This window comes from Balearica regulorum, chromosome 5 (assembly GCF_011004875.1).
Source record: "Balearica regulorum gibbericeps isolate bBalReg1 chromosome 5, bBalReg1.pri, whole genome shotgun sequence".
Taxonomy (NCBI): domain Eukaryota; kingdom Metazoa; phylum Chordata; class Aves; order Gruiformes; family Gruidae; genus Balearica; species Balearica regulorum.
Window position 1 is genome coordinate 12,661,718 of NC_046188.1, and position 19,727 is coordinate 12,681,444.

Below are 19,727 nucleotides of genomic sequence, written 5' to 3' on the forward strand. Positions count from 1 at the left end.
ATCCTTTTTAAAGATGTCAGCAAAAAGCACATACTAACCTGTAATTCAATATAACAGTTAATATTTGTAACAAGTCTGCAACTCAGCCTCTTTACACTTAAAACTCATGAGAACTCCTGAACACCATTTCAGCCTAATACTAAACTGCTTGTTCCATTGCCTTCAACACTTCATGTTCCAGTAACGCCACTTCCTTGTAATCACGACATCAAGCCTTCCTTCCCAAGTCACCATGTCCTATAAAGGCAGAAGCAAATTAATCATAGTTTCTCAATAATAACAATCTAACTGCTTTCCCTTAGCCTCCAACTATCTAACATAGATAATCTCCGATCCAGATTACGCAGTGTATAAAGTGATGAGGTTCAGCCACATGTCAGGGTACGTGCACACAATCTCAATGTCCAACTATGAGTCTAGCCTTGATCTTCAGTGAGTTTTTAGTAGTCTCTCAAGCCACAGATTGACCTTTCTACATAATAGCTTACCCTTCGGAGCATAAGATTTAGGAAAATATACATGTAAATACACATACTAATTTACATTCAGGAGGAGAAAATAACTGATTTGCATGTGACCACACCCATGGAAAACTGTACAGCAAGTCACATGCAATAATGTCAGTTTGCCACAATATACTGACAGGACTGCAATATGAAATACTGTGTTCAGACAGTTCAAAGACAGATGATGAAACAGGGAAAAAATCAAACTGAGAATCACCCCATTAAAACACCAACATACAGATCTTTGTTTCAGCCTTAAGACAAACAACTGTGGGAAAGTTAATTAAATACGCAAGATCTTTAACATACAGAAATCATTAAATATATATATATATGGATTATACATATATATGATCTAACAATTATTAACAGACAAATCATTCTATATACACACACTATACTGGTCACATCTGTTAAACAAGACATGGCACACTGAAAATATGTCAACCTTGATTACAGTACTTAAGTAATTTATCTGTCTCCAAGAGGCTATTCTGTTCACTCAATGCCCTTACAGTTAGAGGGCAAGCCAACAAAGAACGTCACTCTTCCCTGCTTGTGAATATTGCCTGCTTTGTGCAAAACTCCAAACTGGCAATTAAAATTTGCTTGATAAAATAGGATTTTAAGACAGTATTCTTTGGAAAAGGGACTCTAGTAAAATCTAAACAACTACATTTGTTCTCCAAAGTGATTATTTCAGTTTACAAGTTTTCTTTTGTGTATCTTAGTTTCCAAACTTTAGCATGAATTTCCTACTGTGTTTGCCATGGTAACCAAGCAGCCTGAGCCTCTACTTGAAATTCTGTTTAACTGTTTAGTGCTGCATATTGATCAAGAAACATTAACATCCTAATGTATTCCAAAGAGCAAAGGAAGCAATTCTCATACTAGAGGAATCACCTTATTAACTATTACAAGCCTCAAAGGATTTTTGCTGTTGTTTAAGATGGGAAGGTAATGGGGAAATTTTATTGCCAAAGCTGTGCATAAGTAGCTATCAAATAAAAAAAACGCACTCAGATGTGAGGAACAAAGTATATTCACTACATAAGGAGCTACACTAGAACAGCAAAGAGTCTCTACTTGACACTATCTTCTCTCCCATGAATCAAGACTTTGCATTCATGGCAGAAAGGAAAATTTGTTCCAAGAGTGCATGTAAATGAGAAAGTTTCCATAGACTAAAGCTTGTACCCTGGTGGAAAACCATTCTGTTCTGGTGCAAGAGGGGCCAGGTAACTGGCTAACTTACTTGAAGTTCTAGGATTAACATTAGCAGGGCAAAGCCAAGCTATAGGTGTTAGCTTTTCTTAAGTTTCCATTTTGAAGAAAACTTTCTTCAAATATTCACCTCAAATACAGGATCATGAATAAGAAAACATCTGTTTTAAGCACATGGAATCTTCCCTAATTCCCAGGAAGCATATCAAATATCTTACCATACTAAAATTTATGTAAAAGTAAATAAAGTACAGATTAGGAAAATTTGAAACAAAAAAATGTTTATTGCTTAGGGTTTTTTTCAGTCTCACTACTCAATATGATAAAAAAAAGAAGTAAAGGTTGGCTGCTCACCTCTTTTTATAATAAATTTATGTACCCACTATTACCTGATGATGTTATTCAAGAAAACCTCATCCTTTACTCTGCTCATGGTTAAAGATAGGATGGAATAGTTCTGACCTTCAATGCCTGCTGTGTAAATGCAGACTTACAATAGAGAACCATCTCCAAAAAAATTTGAAAACCTAAACAAATCCCCCTGAAGTTTCCTTACAAAGCTACTGAGATACTGTTACCATAAAACATTGCAGATATCATTGAAAGAACATGTTGAGTCAGCTGAACTTTCATTGGACTTTAGTGTCTCCAGCTCCTCAGTATCTTGCACTTCATTTCCTCTTCTAGATCTAAAAGCCAGGAAGATAGCCTGACTAGGCACCACACATATTTTTGTCACACAAATCCAACTATTTTCTTCATTCTGTTCATCTGGCTCAGCTCTAAAGTTGCTGAATGAAATGCTTTGCTCTTTCTTAAAATCTGTTCCGTACTTCCCATAGAGTATGTAGCCTATGACACCACAGTATTGTCATTATGCAGTTCAACTATTGGCAATAGCTTACAGCAGGGCTAGTCAGAGAGCATGATCCTGAATTGATTGTGAATTTTGCATGACTGGGATTCGTGGGAGATCTAGCAATATCTCTCATACATCTAGGGAAAGTTTTGTATTATTTATTCTCCCCCTTCTTTCTTCTAGAGCTTTAAGAAACAGTGATTGCTTTGCTCAGCTAATTAAAATCACACTCTTTCTCCAGTTTCACATTAGCTGAAAATCACCTTCATCAACACAAGCAACTAGAATTTCATACAATATTAAAGCCATCTTTTCAATGCCTTGTACAATGGCACTAAAGACACTTTCTTATTTCTATTGGCAAACCTCATTTGATACATCTTTGAATTGCATTTATCACCTCCTGCCTTCAACAGCTGTATCACAAGCTGGCTCAGCTCGTAATCAAGATTACGCCCTGGTTACAATCTTTTCAAAGTTTTATGGCTGAAGCAAAAATTCCCTAACTATGTATTTTTTCAGTGAAGTTTCACTTCAGATACTGTTCTGGTATCAGTGAGTAGTGCTCTTGAATGTTTTTCTCTACATAAATACAATCAAGAGTAAGCCTTAAGAAAATACCTGCCTGTCACTGGAGTCACAGGCAGCCAAAGGGCTTTTAGCAGAAGTTTTCAGTGTTAGGAATATGGTGAATTAAAAACAACTGACTTCAGAATATTAGAGAGCATAACAAATATTCACAGGCGTTAAATAAAGCTCATGCTGCAATAATTGTCACATATTGCATAAAAAAAAAATCACCTTCTGTAAAGCCTGGAATGCAGTGAAGCACATATTTTAATCTCTTAATTTTCTCAGTTCCTCAAAAGTGAGGTGTACTATAACAATTATCTCTTTCCTTAACTACACTTCATAATTAAGTTCCACAAGGTTCACTTAAGATTTATGCTTAGTTAACTGTAACTCCTTTCTCAATTGTTACATTCTAGTAAGTTATAGCAGATTCATAGCTCTAAAGTAAAAAAGTAATAGTTATCTTTCTGATCTCCTCCTTGTTCCTTATCCTCCAGTGGATCTTTTCATTTCCTCCTACTCCTACAGTCTAGTCACAGTTGCCTACACTTACAATCAGTTCTTTCTCACCTGTTTTTAATGCTGAATGAGGCATAATTCAAATGAGTTGAACAAAGATAAGATACATAGACTAGATGTAAGAAACACATTAAAATAATGAAAATAGGTATGTAAATACCAAATGGATTCCAAGTTAAACCACACATTCTGGCACAGTTCAGCAACTGGTCTCATTCAGTTCATGGGCTCAGTTGGGAAACTTATTAAACACTTAGTAAGTTACTTTCACTGGGAAATGGTTTAAATTGGCTCAGCTCTAAGTAAAACTGGTTAGAAAATTATACCTGTTAAAGGTGACACTCATTTAAATCAGAGCTGGCAGGCCATTTTGGGATGGGTCCCAAAATACAGAACCGGAAACATTGCATGACTTAATGATAGCATCATCTCTGAGTTGTTAATCTCCTCCCCATACACACACACAAAAAGTTACCTGACCTGTTGGACTAGTGTCCTAGTCAGTTACACCTTCAAAGCAATTACTTTCACTTGAGCTTTGAACCTTTTTTTTTCCCTCTAAAAAAATTGGTATGTTTTTGTCATATCAGAAAAATGCACTTTAACAATACATGTACATCTATCAACAGCATCCTTTGAGGTTGACTGTATATACAGATTGCCAGAGACAGAACTGCTGCTTTTGTTTTTTCTTTCAAGTGATCAGACACCCAAAGTATCCTTAAAATACATCACACAAAACTAAGCTCCCTGTTGAAAGACTAAGGCTGCTGTAGCTTCATCACTGAAGTCGTTCAAATTTCTTCTAACTTTAAAAAGATCAACATACAGTAACACTCAAAAGTTGGCTTTACAAGTGTGTTTTATGGCAAAAAACCCCAATACCTGCAGTCCCTTCACAATACCCTAATCTTCAATTTTAATAGTGAAGCTTAAAAGTAGAACATTCCTCTCTCTAAGGGTATTCAGAAGTATTGAAACAAACAAAATATACAAAGACTTTAAATATACAAAGAACAAATAACCAAAAGCCTGATTGATTCAGGGAATCAACATCAGGACTAAACTAAATTGATTTACCTGAAATTTGCAAGCTACTACATGATCATTATTATTAAATTAGAGCAAGTTCAGCTTCATGTAGACTTGTCAACAGGTAGAAGTGAAGTATAAATTCCTACTGCATAACAACATATCCAGTATACATACACGCAAGTAGTAGTAGGTTGAGTTTCTGTAAGTCTATCACCCTGGTATTTATCTTTGAAAACTTCCCTCATCCCCTTTTCAGTACATAAGAAGAAAATTTTTTTTGTTAGGGGAAAAAAAAAAGGCAAGAGCAAGAGAGCTCAGGATTATCTGTTGCTATAATAAAACAATGTTTTAGTCCAACAGTATAAATTCACTGCTTGCAACAAAAAATTATCTGTTACGGAAAAGTAGTCTGAATAATTGTACCTTGCATTGTCCTGTTGCTATAGAAACTTATTTCACTGTAGCAGTTAATAGTTAATCACTTTTTTTTTTTCATTACAAAGCTCAATAAGAGTCAAATATAACACAGTAATGCCTGTCCACCAAGTCAGAATTATGTCTTTTTTGGCTACTGTTGGATTTTGCAAGCCCTACAGGAATGCCAGACATTTTTGATACAGTGTTTTTATTAAGCCCATAACTTCATCATGTTGCAGCATGTTAACAAAATATTACTAGAACAAAGCCCTAATTACTTTTGTACTAAAAATAAGATGTAACTGACTGTTACTCTAAGAGCACCAGAACAGCCCTACAGAAGTTACGTGAATAAATTATCAACCAAATTTATAATCTATGCTCCAAAACCAGATTGAGGTCCATTGGTTTATGCTTTTTGTGGTCATATTTAGGAACAGACAGATGAAATAACATATTTGCCTTAACTCTTGTCCTGAAGTTGTTAATTTACAACGCATCTTCCTTCTGGGCTGAAGACATCTCATAATGACCAAACCCAACTAGGCAAAAAGTGTTACAGAACAAGAATGGGAGCATAGGCTACTAGAAAACAAGTATCAAGGACCAAATCCCTAACACAGATCCTACAGTGAACTCAGATCTCCCACAATCCCAAACATATAAGGTCTAGGATATCACCTAGTCTGCAGACCAGAATCCTGCATCAGGATGTTTTAGAGCAAAAGGCAGCATGTTCCCAATTTCAGCACTAGCTTTCCCAATAGCCTTATTTTAAAGTACACGAAGTATTAAGATATTTTAAGTAATACTAAGTGCTGGCAGTTTCACCGGTACAGATATCATGTGGAAAAAAACCCCAAACTTTTGCCTGCTATTAATCACTTTCTTTAAAAATTACCATTAAATGGCTAAAAGTATTTAACATACCAAATAGTCACATAACATTGTCTCTTTCTTGAGGTAAAAATCAGCCTGAGGAGTAGGAGGGAGTGACCAGACTATCTATTGTCACCTACTGATCTTCCCGCAGGCAGTAGGGTTGGCCACTGAGTAACGGCCCACATCTCAAGCGTTTTACTAAAGGTCTTAGAAGCCTATACGAGGGCACAGAACTGAACACAGGCTACTGTCAGAACACAACCCAGTTATTAAATCATCCCTCCCGTTGATAAGGGTATACTAATACTACACATGCTAGGGATTTCTGCTGTCAAAAATAATCCTTTAACCAGCACAAATATCAGCAGGCTGTCCAAATGTAAATTGTCTTTTATATCAATTTGCACTGGAAGTGCCACATCTGGAAGACACCTACTAGTCAGAGGTGATACAAATGAAGAAAGGGTTCCCGAATGACTGAAGACAAAGCACAGCTAAAGCATTTTCTAGCGTCACGACTGGACTACTCCTAGCACTGATCTTACTAGCATCCCACTTTGGTTCTCTTACGTACAAGCAAAGTCTCTATCAGTTTAGCACTAACAAAAAACAATACACAGATCAATGCCAGCCCAATACTTTTTTGCAAAAGGGGTTACCTGTTGCTCAGATGGAACAGAAATGTATGCTGCTACAGTGCATCAGAGAGAGCAGCTAAGCAAGCTGCCTTTAGACTGCTGCAGCAACTTAATTGCCAACAAACACTTTGTTACGCTAAGAATGAGGAAAAGTATGAATCATCTTGAGCATCACCAAAGGGTCTCATGAGCGTGGAGGGGGAGAATCCCCTCCCTCAACCTGCTGGTCACGCTTCTTTTGATGCAGCCCAGGACACGGTTGGCTTTCTGGGCTGTGAGGGCACATTGCTCGGTCATGCTGAGCTTCTCATCCACCAACACCTCCAAGTCCTTCTCCTCAGGGCTGCTCTCAAGCCATTCTCCACCCAGCCTGTAGTTGTGCTTGGGATTGCCCCAACCCATGTGTAGGACCTTGCACTTGGCCTCGTTGAACTTCATGCGGTTCGCACGGACCCACCTCTCAAGCCTGTCAGGGTCCCTCTGGATGGCATCCCTTCCCTCCAGCGTGTCAACCGCACCACAAAGCTTGGTGTCGTCAGCAAACTTGCTGAGGGTGCACTCAATCCCATTGACCATATTGCTGAAAAAGATGTTAAACTGTGCTGGTCCCAATACTGACCCCTGAGGAACGCCACTCATCACTGGGCTCCACTTGCACACTGAGCCACTGACCACACCACTTTGAGTGTGACATGCCAGCCAATTCCTTATCATTGAGTGGTCTATCTATCAAATCCATGTCTCCTCAATTTAGAGACAAGGATGTTATGTGGGACAGTGTCAAATGGTTTGCACAAGTCCAGGCAGATGACGTCAGTTGCTCCTCTCTTATCCACCAACACTGTAACCCCATTGTAGAAGGCCACCAAATTTGTCAGGCATAATTTGCCCTTAGTGAAGCCATGTTGGCTGTCACCAATCACCTCCTTATTTTCCATGTGCCTTAGCATAGTTTCCAGGAGGATCTGCTCCATAATCTTGCTGGGCACAGAGGTGACGTTCACCGGTCTGCAGTTCCCTGGATCTCCCTTTTTTTTTTCCCCCTTTTTAAAAATGGGGGTTATGTTTCCCCTTTTCCAGTCAGTGGGAACTTCATCAGACTGCCACGACTTCTCAAATACGATGGAGAGTGGCTTAGCAACTTCATCCACAAGGACCTGCAGATGCATCTCATCAGGTCCCATGGACTTGTGCACTTTCAGGTGCCTTAGATGGTCTTGAACTTGATCTTCTCCTAAAGCGGGTGGTTCTTCATTCTTCCAGTCATTTGCCTTTACCTTCTGCAGCTTGGGTGGTGTGGCTAGAGCCACTTCACTTGCTGGTGAAGACCGAGGCAAAAAAAAAAAAAAAATCATTGAGTACCTCAGCCTTCTCCATATCCTGGGTAACCAGGTCTCCCATTTCCTTCCAGAGAGGGCCCAAGTTTTCTCTAGTCTTCATTTTATCACTGATGTACCTATAGAAGCTTTTCTTGATGTCCCTGGCCAGTTTTAATTCTATCAGGACTTTAGCTTTCCTAACCTGATCCCTGGCTGCTCAGACAATTTCTATGTATTTTTCCCAGGCTACCTGTCCTTGCTTCTGCCCTCTGTAGGCTTCCTTTTTGTGTTTGAGTTTGTCCAGGAGCTTTGAGTTTGTTCATCCATGCAGGCCTCCTGGTGGTTTTGCCTGACTTCATCTTTGTTGGGATGCATCACTCCTGAGCTTGGAGGAGGCTACCCTTGAGGAAAGCTTTCCTTAGGTGAAAGGGAGCATTAAAGCCATAAACTGGAGTCTTCTCCAAGTTTTCTGTGGCATCACTTTCCTGACAAAATGTATGCAAGCTTCCTGTAAGATAGTAAGAATTACTTTTTTTTTATTCCTAGGAGACTGAGGATAATGAAATTTGTTCATAACATCCAGTGTTTTCTCCCTACTCCAGGGCATTTTAAGTTCTTGCTTAGACTAGCATTTAGTCTAATACAGCACTTCATGTTCTCTAGGTGCACAAAAATTAGGTATTATTAAACCGAGACCTGCTTAGTACAGCCACCTTCCAATCCCACACAATTAAAAATGAAGGAAAAGAAAAAAAAAGTATTATTTCTTTGACCATTACAGCCACATGAGAACCTTATAATTAACTAGTGAAATTAAAGACCGATTATAGTTGGTAAACCAAAACTGAAATCAATTTTCAGAAAGTATCTATTAGAGATCTATCATTCCATTACGAACAGCTTTACTGAATAATGCAAGAGAAAAATCCCAACGCAAGTTATGACACTGCCACTGGAAAGATTTCAATTGTAGTGGCTGGTGGTCCTGCCCACAAAGACTACAGAGCTATGTCTAGTCTACCAACAGTCTGCTAAACAGAAGCCAGAACAAGCAAAAGCAGCTGCTTTAAGTTACAGGGGACAAGAAATGGGAGGTATGTAGATGCTAGAAGATGGACTGCACGTACATTTGGACTTACTAATGGGGTGAGGTAAGTAAGGAAAAATACTTGATTTCTGAGAAGGACACAACAGAGTATTGTTACTTTAACTTACAGCATGGCACATTTAATATTACTTTTTAGTTTCCTCAAGCTTTCTAAGAGGACAATGGCATTATCAGGCACTATTGGCACTAAATGGCACCATTTTCAAATCGTAACTTGTCCAAATGTGTCAACTCATAGTCATGACAACTGGACAGAAAGTGGCCTTTGGATACATGTGCTTCAAAAGAAAGTATTTCAGATGTTCCCTTTAGCCAGAGAACTACGATAATTCTTCAAACTAGGGCATTAAATTTTATTATAGAATGTCAAACAAGACAATTATGGCTTGCAATCCTCTCAGAGATGGGTCTAGGCAACATTTTAATTAGCGTTTGAGGCATCTTCAATGTACATTTTGACTATTAACAGTTAACTATTTAACCGTTTTGCAGACTGTCAGATGTCAAAGCACAATGCAAACTCCTTGTAATTTAAGCACATAGCACAACCCCTTTGTAAATACTCTGACAAAGATGGCCCACAAAACTCACTACAGACACAGAAGTGTTTGTTACAAATTACCATTGTTTGCATTTGTGAAGCATTATGACTAAAATTTTGTCAGTCTGCAAAGAATAAATGCCACAATTAATGGTTTTACACTAATTTAAATTCTCCCAACTGATTTCATGTAAGTGTAATATTACTACAAATACACTTCAATAAAAAAAAAAAAAAAAAAACCAAATTAAATCTGCAGTGGCAAAAAAAACACTCCATCTAATCACGCACAAATTCACTGCCTATAAAACACTGCATACCAATTTGGGGGTTTGGCCAGCATAGCCTAGTATTCACTCTCAAACATGCCAGCCAAACAGGCAGCCATAGATAAATGAACTATTCCCTCACAGAGCAATCCTTCAGAGGATATATTGCAATAGCTTACTGAAGGCAAACAGTTGTGATACAGGCTTGAAGCACAGATTAGGAGAAGGAAAAGCACTACAGACTAATGCCACTATCTACAACTCAGAAGTAGCCCCCAGATAATAATCATCTTGCAAGCTCCATCAAGCACAGATATTTTGTTCTCTTCCACAGCAAGATACATTTAACAATGTCATTTTAAATCAGCTTTTTAGTCTTTCCTCTTACTCAAGCCAGTCCTAGTTGTTTTATATAAGCCTCACAACAGAGTTAAACACTTAAATCTACCTATACTCCTGTAATCTACATTGGATCTTCACTATTTCCTTCAGAAGCATCATTGAAAGAGAAGAGTTACCAAAAAACCCACACCTTACAGAAAACTCTACAAGAACGTTTTGTAACATGTCTTGGCAGCCCTTAATAGAGCCAAGCTAGAATTAAGAAAGAAAAGATCTATCTACATCATAAGACTCAAACTGCTATGTATAGCCATCCATTAAACCCCTCAAACAAGTTTCCAAGAGACTTTCAAATACCTTCACAAGCACAGATCAACAGGTAAAGTACTACTGATCTAGCCACAATATCTCCACAGGACTGGCAAATCCAGTCCCAACATAAACAACTATTATCTACAAGATAGAGAAGAAAAAAAACTCAGCAAGAAATTGAAAAACTTCCCATTAGCACCGTTGCCTGTCATCTCTTTGCCAATAAGAGTGATGTTTCATTCTGGTATATTTAAATTATTTTTAAATATTTAAGTGCAGAACACTTTGCAGCAGAATTTGACAGTCAAAGTAGTAAGCCTTTCTTTGGTATCAAAACCACTGAAACAGAATGGACTATAAGCAACTAGACAAAGGGGAAAAAAGCACACGAGGTAAGCTTGCCAAAAGCAAGCACCGAATGAATCTAATTGTCTTCTGAAAAAATAACTGGACTAGAGAAAAAGGTCAGCAGCAAATGCAATGCATGGTTTTTAAGTTCTATGAGATACTTTTGTTAATGGAGGAGAGTACACATCAAATTTGTGAATGACATCAAGATTGGAAGGATTTTTTTGCAGTATGCAGCACAGAACTGGAAATAAAAACACTAATAAACTTAATAGAATAAAATTGAATTAAAATGCTACATGGCATTTATAAACAACAACAAAATCAAAGTATGGATAAAAATGGAGAGAAAGCAGCAATATAAGAAACAATCCAAGCAGGTCAAAACTATGAGCAGGATTCAAAAATGTCAACATTGTTCAATATGTTAGCAAGAATATTAGAAGACAGACACAGCAAGCAATAATTCTCCCTTACTCCACACTGAAGTCACGGTGGAAGTACTGTATCTAGTTTAGGTACCACAAATGCAAGCTAATAGAAGTCAGTATAGAGGAGAGCAATCAAACGTTTGGAACTCAAGATCTGAGAAGAAAGGTTAAAAGAACTAGATTCATTTACTTTAGGAAAAATGGGAGAATAAATTAACAAGTTTTCAAATATGTAGAAGCCAAAGGTAATAGTCAACTGTTCTCTATGTCCACAGTAAATAACAGCATTCAGCCTTTTTTTTTTTTTTTTTTTCCTTGAACAAGAAGTTTAGTTAGATATTGGGGGTGGGTGGGTAAGTGTGTGGGGGGGGTGTGGAACAAACACCAAACCAAGTTATTTATGGAGACTATGGAATTCTTGTTACTGCAAGTTTAAGAACTGGTCAGAAAGATGGAGGTATACTTCCCTATGCTTCAGAGCAAGTGTATCTTCAAAGATCTTTACAAATCTCAGCATTTTTATAGCTCATGTGTGCTATTAAAATGTACATCTTTTTCAGAGGCCTGACACAGCTTATTGATCTCTAAATATACAATAATATAAACGCACCTTCCCACCACATCTTGAGAAAATTTGGGTTTCTCCATGTATTCCAGCTTCCAACCTAGAATTGTCTCGCACTACTCTTCCCAGAGCAATACATTAAGTACAGTGACAAATGCCACCCATTATCATTCTGTCACTGCGACAAGATCCAGTCTATAGAATGAAAGTCACCACCAAGATAACACTTCTCAACTGGTCAAAGACTCTGGTATCAAGCCATACATAAAACCAGTAATTCAGAGAACTGCAAAGAAAGGAATCCTACACATCATCAGTATTTTTACTGATAACCAGGGACTGCCAGCGTGCTAACTCTTAAAAGAAGTTGAGATACAAGATTACTTTTGTCTTAGTACAAATATAGTTACTTCTAAGCCACCTGCTAAACATAAGGTTAAAAAGTAGTCAACCCGTTCTGCCCTCCACACCACCACCAACCTGAGCTTATTACCTACACGTTTCTATTCCAACACCATTACAACATCCTATAATATCATATATTTATTGAGAGACTGCTGCTTTAGGTAGCTGCAGGAAATAAGTAGAACTAAAGACAAAGCCTCTTTTCATGAGAAAGAGGTTGCAAAAAAAATGAAACAATCAATATTAGGCAAGTCTGCCACACATTAACAGAGAGCATGTAGCCAGAATTTAAATAAAATGCAAAAAGTTTAACATAATGTAATAAACTACACATTCAATTTTCATAATTTCCCAGTATGTCATGTAAAAACTAAGACTGTGCACCATGCAACACTATTGCTAATATGTACCTGTATATGACTGTATTGCAGTGACAGCTGCAGACTAACTTGCCCAGAAACCTTTACAAAATACAGAGTATAACACATTAACTGTCATAGACATAATTTCTTAAAGGAAAATTCACTAGCTTCCTAGTAGAAAGGGAAATAGATTTGATAGTTAATGTCAGCAGCAATCTACAAAGTCTTGTTTTGTCAGTCATTCCTAAGGCAAGGGACATGAGATAGTGCTCTCCTTTTCCAGCCTAACAAATCAACTAATAAATCATTTTGCAAAGGTAGCCACAAACCATATTTAAGAACTCCAAGACTGTCTCATAAGCATGAGCCAAGTAACAGCCCTCACCCCTGATTTGGGGCTGCTGGAAAAGGCAACCCATCCAAAGCATCAATGCATCACAGTTTGAGCAACAGTTTTTGAATTATTACTTTATAACCCTACTCCATGAAGAAGCAAATGCCTAAAATAACAGAAAAGGCTTCCTCTAACACCTATAACTCTCTTAATCAAAATTAAGTCAACAATTCCCCAAGAACAGATCCCTCTGACTTAAGGCTGAAGTAAAGGCTTTATTCAGGTGAGACCCCATAAGGCACTGGACCCAATCTGACAGCCCAGGCCACTGAAGGGGGTAGCTTCGTTCCTTTCCACCACCCCCAATCCTTTCTTTGCTCACACTGTGCCTGCAAATATTCAATCCCAAGATGAGACAATTCAACTCCCCCAGTCAAGAGAAAAATTGCCCAGAAAAACAGTAAGTATTTTACTGCTGGTTTAGCAAGCTGAACTAGCTCAACCAGAGGTTGAGCACTGCCAAACACAGCAAGGAGATAAGAGCGCACTGCCAAGGTGATACTATACTGCTAGACCATCGTTTTCATCTGTCACTAGATCAGCTGAGTTCATGAAAATTTACCCCTTCTGTTTAACAAGGGATCACTGTACACATCTAACCCTAAAGCCAAAGTTAAGGAGGACTGAAAGGGAAAGCCCATTGACACTCACATTGACACAGTTGAGAATAATTATGTAAGTAAAGCAATCACACCTCATTCCATGACAGTTTAATTTCTCCTTACTAAACTACAGTGTCATTACTTTTTTTCAGTGGGTCCAAATCAGAAAGCAGCAGTTTTCTGGAAGCCTGCATTGCCTTATGAACACAAGAGATCTGCACAAGTTTAATTACAAAAACAACAATGCACTAGCTCATAATTTGATGTGCTTTCTTATGACATGGAAGACACGGAAACATGGTAACACATTTCACAGTAATGGTAAAGTTTAGTGGTAATATGGAAACATGAAACAGTAAAACCTCAGCTTCCTTTTAAAAAGAGGAGAAGAACAAAGTTTGGAGAAAATACCTTTTTGCTTCAAAAAGTCTGTAAAGACAGCTTGAAATGCTGTTCAAAACTCTCTCTTGTCTCTCTACCAAGCTACTATCATTGTCTATTAGTACTCCAATCTCCACATCCCTGTCCTGCACACTAGACATAACTTTTCAACCAAGCTTCTTGGAAGAAGGATGAAGCTTAAAAAAATATCATTTTTTCTTTATACAGGTTTAATGTCCTAAACAGAACACATGCATCAGCAGTCTACTTAAAAAGATGACTTACAAACTAGATGTAGCAGATACAATGTATTTAGGATTTCAGGGAAACTACAGGAAGGAAGCTTAGCATCATTGATTCCAAGAAATCAATCCTTTCAAGTGGTATCTTTGACTCAATATTACATTATTTATTCTTAAGTGTCATTCATGGCTTAAGTGTGACTCTTACTTGATGTTTACTGATCTGCAATGGATTACTGATGCAAGAATTATCTCAGTATCTGACAGACATGGTTGCTTAAAATAAAGTCCTGATGGTTCTTTCACTCATTTTAGTAAAAATATAGTATTTTCTTAGCAAGAAAAGCAGATCTTAAAAAAAGATTTTGAAAGGACAAAATCATAGCTACCTGATATGTACACACAGCACAGCTTCATTAAATTCAACTCATACTCTAATACTCTAATATGACTTAGCCAAAATGAAAATTATAGTCTTTAAGTAATTAGGGAAATTTTTTTAAGGGATACTTAGACAATTATGAACTAACAGTTAAAGCTGAAGATATTATCATCTATATTATGCAGAGGATCACAAATAGGTTGGTCTTCAACAGAAAGTCCCTCTCTTCCTCCCACCGCCAAGAACAGGAAGGCATGCAGAGTTTGATAGTTTGCCCAGTTTAAGGCAGAATTACATACTGTCAACTCAGGTAACAAGAACTCTCTCCCTTTTATGATAGCCATAAGATACACCTTTTGATTCTGAAAAGCTCAATCAGTCGAAAGACTGTCAGCCTGTTCTTATGTCAACTTTGTACATAGACAAAGAGGTGACTTCCAATTGAATAGTTTCAAAATAAACTCCAAAGAAGCAAGCGTTACAAGTTTAAGACAGACCATCTTCCCCATTCTTATTTAAAGCATTTTCCTTAAGTGTGTTTCAATCTATTTCAGCTCTTTCTCTAAGTTCATTTTAATAAAGTTAATGTATTATACATATAGAATATACAGTGTATTTTAAATTGTTAACATTGTAAAAGGTCATTGAAATTAATTCTGTTCTAACAATGCATATGTTTTACACTAGTCAGAGGAAAACAGTATTTAAAACCGTAACAGGTATGCCTCAAAGCTCACAAGTTAATAATCTGACAAGCTAAAATTTTCTCAGTTACTGTGTATCACACCAGCAGCTTTTAGCATCTAAAAAAGTTAAAACCCTTAGCTCAAATCAATTTTTATAATGCAAAAAGTTCTTCAGTTCCCTATTTTCAATGAAGTTGAGGGCTTTAGATTTTTATGTTTCAGAAGTGTAGCAAGAGATGACTAAGACAACTTGCAAGAATCACATGTACCATTACTAAACTACATAAAGGCCTGCTCTGTAATTTAAGAGAACTCTGCAGTTACTTTGTATGTAAAAACAAATGTAAGATACCAGAATACAAACATGGTAATAATTTAGGATACAGATTTTTCAGAGCTATTGCCATCCACAATACCTTGTAAACAGTAAAGAGAGCAGCTGCTTATAAATAGCAAATACTGTTTTATACAAAATACTCAGCACATGCTTAAAGAAACTATTGTCCAAGTATTATTTAAAAGATAACTAGATTACTAAAATTCATTAAAGGGTGAAATTAATATCCATATGCACACTTTTCCATATAATTATACAGGACATACCAGATCTATTAAGTCACACACAACAGATAACTATGTAGGCTTTATTCTCCAGTTGGTGCTTACATTTTATACCGAGAAGGAGTGATATGGGCACTAGCTTAGGACATAGTAGATTGATGTATAATTCCTTGCTTATCTGCAAGGTTCCTGCACAGCCTTGCATACGTCACTAGTTCTCTGTGCCTTCGTCCCATGTTGAATGGTGGGCTACAAGCAGGAAGATTTCAAGGTACTCATCACATCACGGCAGCTGAGTCCCAAGTATGTAAGATAATGAACACCCACTTTTTGAAACATAAAATAGAAACCTGACAATCATGATATCTATGTTTACATATATTATGAGTGACACACGTTCACTTGGCATGACAAATTCTGAATCCTTGTCTAAATCCCATAAAATCAAGGACCTTAAGAAACAAGTAGTAACGTGTTTGTTCATAAATATGGTGACCTGAGAGATTAAATGCATGCACTGTTAGTCCTACATCAAATAATGATACATAAGGAGTCTCTCTCGAGTGCATCAATGGCTCTTTCCTGTAAAAGCAACTTTCTCAGTGTTGACTATCTGGCATTTAAAACTCAGCTCATTGCACTGCTCCCATCAAGAAATGATCCTAAAATCAGTCCATACTTTAAAGTCATAATAAAGGTCTAAAATTACACTGAATACTGTAGCCATCTAGTCAATGTCGGAAAGATCCTGGAAGCCAGGATTTGACACCACCACAATCACACCAGGCATTAGGGCCCAGCAAACTCAGACCTGAAGCAGCAGGTGAAGGAGACCCAGGGTTGCCTTGCCAATGGAAAGCCAACCCTCATTCCTGCACGCCAAGGAGGGCGCAAGCAATCGCATCCCTCCAATGCCCCCCACCACACACCCCTACCGTTGGTGACACCGTATTTGACGTAGCCCAGTAGTACTGAGCCAGCGCCGGTCCCCTCACAGAGCCCTCCAGCCCAGGCCTACACTCCCCCTCCCCTAACCGCTAGCCCGCAGGCCAGTTAATCGAGAGAGCGACTGAAGTTCCAGCCGCAACCCGGCCACAACTGAGATGCTGCCAGCCCCAAGGCCACCGCGGGAGGGCCGAAGGAGAGACGGCCCGGCCTCTGCCCCCCGCCCACGGCGCAGCCCCCCGCCGCGGGGCTCCCACGCCCCACTGGCAGTCGGCGGACCCTCGGCGGGCGGGCGGCGCGAAGCCCCCGCCACTCCCCCCAGTCCAGCGGCCGAGCCCCGGTACCTTGCGGACCCCCTTGTAGATGTAGAAGTAGAGCTCCCGGCCCACATTGAAGCAGAGCCGGTCCCCGTTGCCGCTCTGGTCGTTGACGTTGACGAAGGAAACGCGGACCGGGTTGGAGCCCTGCGAGTTGAAAGGCACCCGGTTAGGCCGGCTGTACTCCGAGTGGCTCAGCAGCTTGTACAGCCCCTCCCGGGTGGTGAACTGGGTCTTAATCTCGTTCATCTCCTTCCCTCCTCCCTCCGCCGCCATCTTGGAAAGGAGCATTCATCCTGTTCCAGTGCCCGGATGTAGCGCCACTGCGCAACCGCCGCCGCCGGCGTTCGCGCGGCCCTGCGCGGAGGCGGCTACGCAAACGGCGTAAAGGGGAGGAGCGGCGGCGCCTGTTTACTGCGAGTCTGCGCACGCGCCGGGCTGCCTGCCCTTGGGTGGGCCCATCGCGGCGAGGGGGCGGGACCTGCGGGGTGGGGGCGGGGCTACGAGGGGGGCGGGGCCCGCCCGCCGCCAGGTCGCTCAAGGTGGCGGCGGTGTGACGTGGAAAGCGCTGCGGGACGAGCGCTGTGGGGGACGGGAAGAGAAAGGGGAGGTGCACTCCGGCTGGTGGGCGTGGGCTTTTCGGGCCCACAGGGACCCACCGCCTCAGTCCATAGGCGTCTGCCCCTGGCAGCGTGTGGGGTGCAAGGGTGACCGCCACCGCCTGAGCTGCCGAATTGTAGTCGGAGGGGTGACGATGTGCGCTGGGGCACGCCGTGTGGTAGGGCCGGTGGCTCCCAGGGGAAAGCCTCCACCACGGGGCCGCCAAAATGGGGTGCAAGCACCCTGGCTACGTTCATACGCTCGTTTGCCTTGGCCCTGGCCCTGGCCCTGGGCAGCTTTGTCCACAGGTCGCTGCCTGCTCCTGGAAGCCGGGGGTTGCTAAACCCTGCTGGGAGAGTCCCGTGGGTCAGTCAGGCAAGGGACAGCAAGTGCAAGTGTGCAGCTGGACCTCGATGCCTCGTGTCAAGCCCACGCTGCCCCTGAAGGAGACGGTACCACCATCCCTCTAGCTCTGCACCGGCCCCTAAACTGCCAGCTGCACACAGAGCCAGGCTGGGGAGTTGACCTGAAACGTTAACCTGAAAAACTGGTTGTCACATAACTCACTTCATTGTTCTGATCATCGTGCAACTACACAAGCAGCTGTGTTACGCAGTGAACCGGATCAATGCTAGGTGGAAGTGGCATAGGGCTGGAAAGGATTGTTTTCACTGGGCAGGGAGGCAGGACTGTTTCTTTTGGCAGCAGTTTCAGCTTAAAGAGTTCGACTTAGCTACAGCCTCGCGATTGACTCAAGCTAATCTAAGACTGATCTCCAACTGTACAAAAATGACTTTGACCTCTCCTCTGTCTTCAGTTACATATTTCCATTATCTCCCTTGCATCAGTTCTAGTAATCATGCAACCAAAGGGTGAGTCGGATCCACTTGAAAACTAACACGCACAAAGAAATGACGGGTTCTCAGGTAAGCAAACTATTGATCAGGAAGCAGGCTGATCCAACTCACCACAGAATTGCTAGAGCCAAAATAAGGGAGGAGTTGGGAATGTGCAGCTAGGGGAAGATAAGCAGCACAGAGTTAGTTCATCATATATCCACAATAAATACACTTTCAAGGTATAGAGTAACACAGCTACAGCATGAAACTAATGTGGCTGCTACCAAAGAGGTTGTCCTGCTCTCTTCTTTGACTGTGACTATCTGCTGCTGCTACTTCGTCCACCAGCAGCAGTGCTCATCTGACCTCATGAGAGCCATTTCTGAGAGATAAATGGATAGAGAATTAAACTCCCTGCAAATCTGAAAGGAATAGGGTTCCATGAAAAAAACCACTGACTATGAAGGGAGGGGACAGGAATGCCCAGCAGAGCTGGAGGGAAGCAGGACCTCCCTTTCTTTCCACTAGATCAGCTCAACCACAGAAGTCCACTCAGACTCCAGGGGCTTAAAGTGATTTAGTTTCAAATCAATTTAGTGCAAAGAGCTTTAGTTTGCAGCTAAATACTATCTTGCTGCTGACCATCAAAATATTAGTACAAGGTAGCTGAGAGACGTGAGACAGCCAAAGATCTCCAGGTTAACCCATGCAGAATAGAGTATGTGTGTAAATATCTGAACAAGTACAGATAATCAAACTTCCAAAAGGCCAGGTATTAAAACCTTGCTTGAAATTCTTAAGATAGAGCCAATCAATAATGACCAATAGATCTTGTCAGCTTATCAGCCAGCCCAGCCATATGGTATTGCTGACCCTCCTAAAAGCACATAAAGTAGGTGAGCAGACCTGCAATTATTTTAAGAATCGTCTCGAGAGTGGTTCTTTCATGCAGAAAGTTCATGAATGGACTTTTAGAGAGAAGGTCAGAATGTTTTCAGTCACCAAAAGAAGAGCAGAAAATGCAAGGATCTCTAAATAATAATAATAACAATAACAATAATAATATTAAAAACAGACAAGGGTTTAACAAAAAAAAAAAAAAAAAAAGTGTTGCTCCAAGCAG

At 40.1% G+C, this 19,727-nt stretch overlaps 1 protein-coding gene across 9 annotated transcripts in view; it reads right to left on the reverse strand.

Moving 5' to 3' along the window:
• WDR20 (WD repeat domain 20) overlaps positions 1-17,535 on the reverse strand; it is a 46,505-nt gene extending 28,970 nt beyond the window's left edge. For 5 of the 9 annotated variants that reach the window (XR_012835560.1, XM_075753528.1, XM_075753536.1 and 2 more), the window contains exon 1: positions 17,193-17,532. Coding sequence is in view for 8 of the 9 variants with exons in the window: in XM_075753528.1 (XP_075609643.1) it covers positions 17,193-17,456 (264 nt within the window). In the remaining variant the exon portion in view is untranslated. Of the gene's footprint in view, positions 1-17,192 lie in introns of all 9 variants that reach the window. The other 4 variants (XM_075753535.1, XM_075753533.1, XM_075753532.1 and 1 more) reach the window with 3 other exon arrangements.
• Between the last annotated feature and the right edge of the window lie 2,192 nt (positions 17,536-19,727).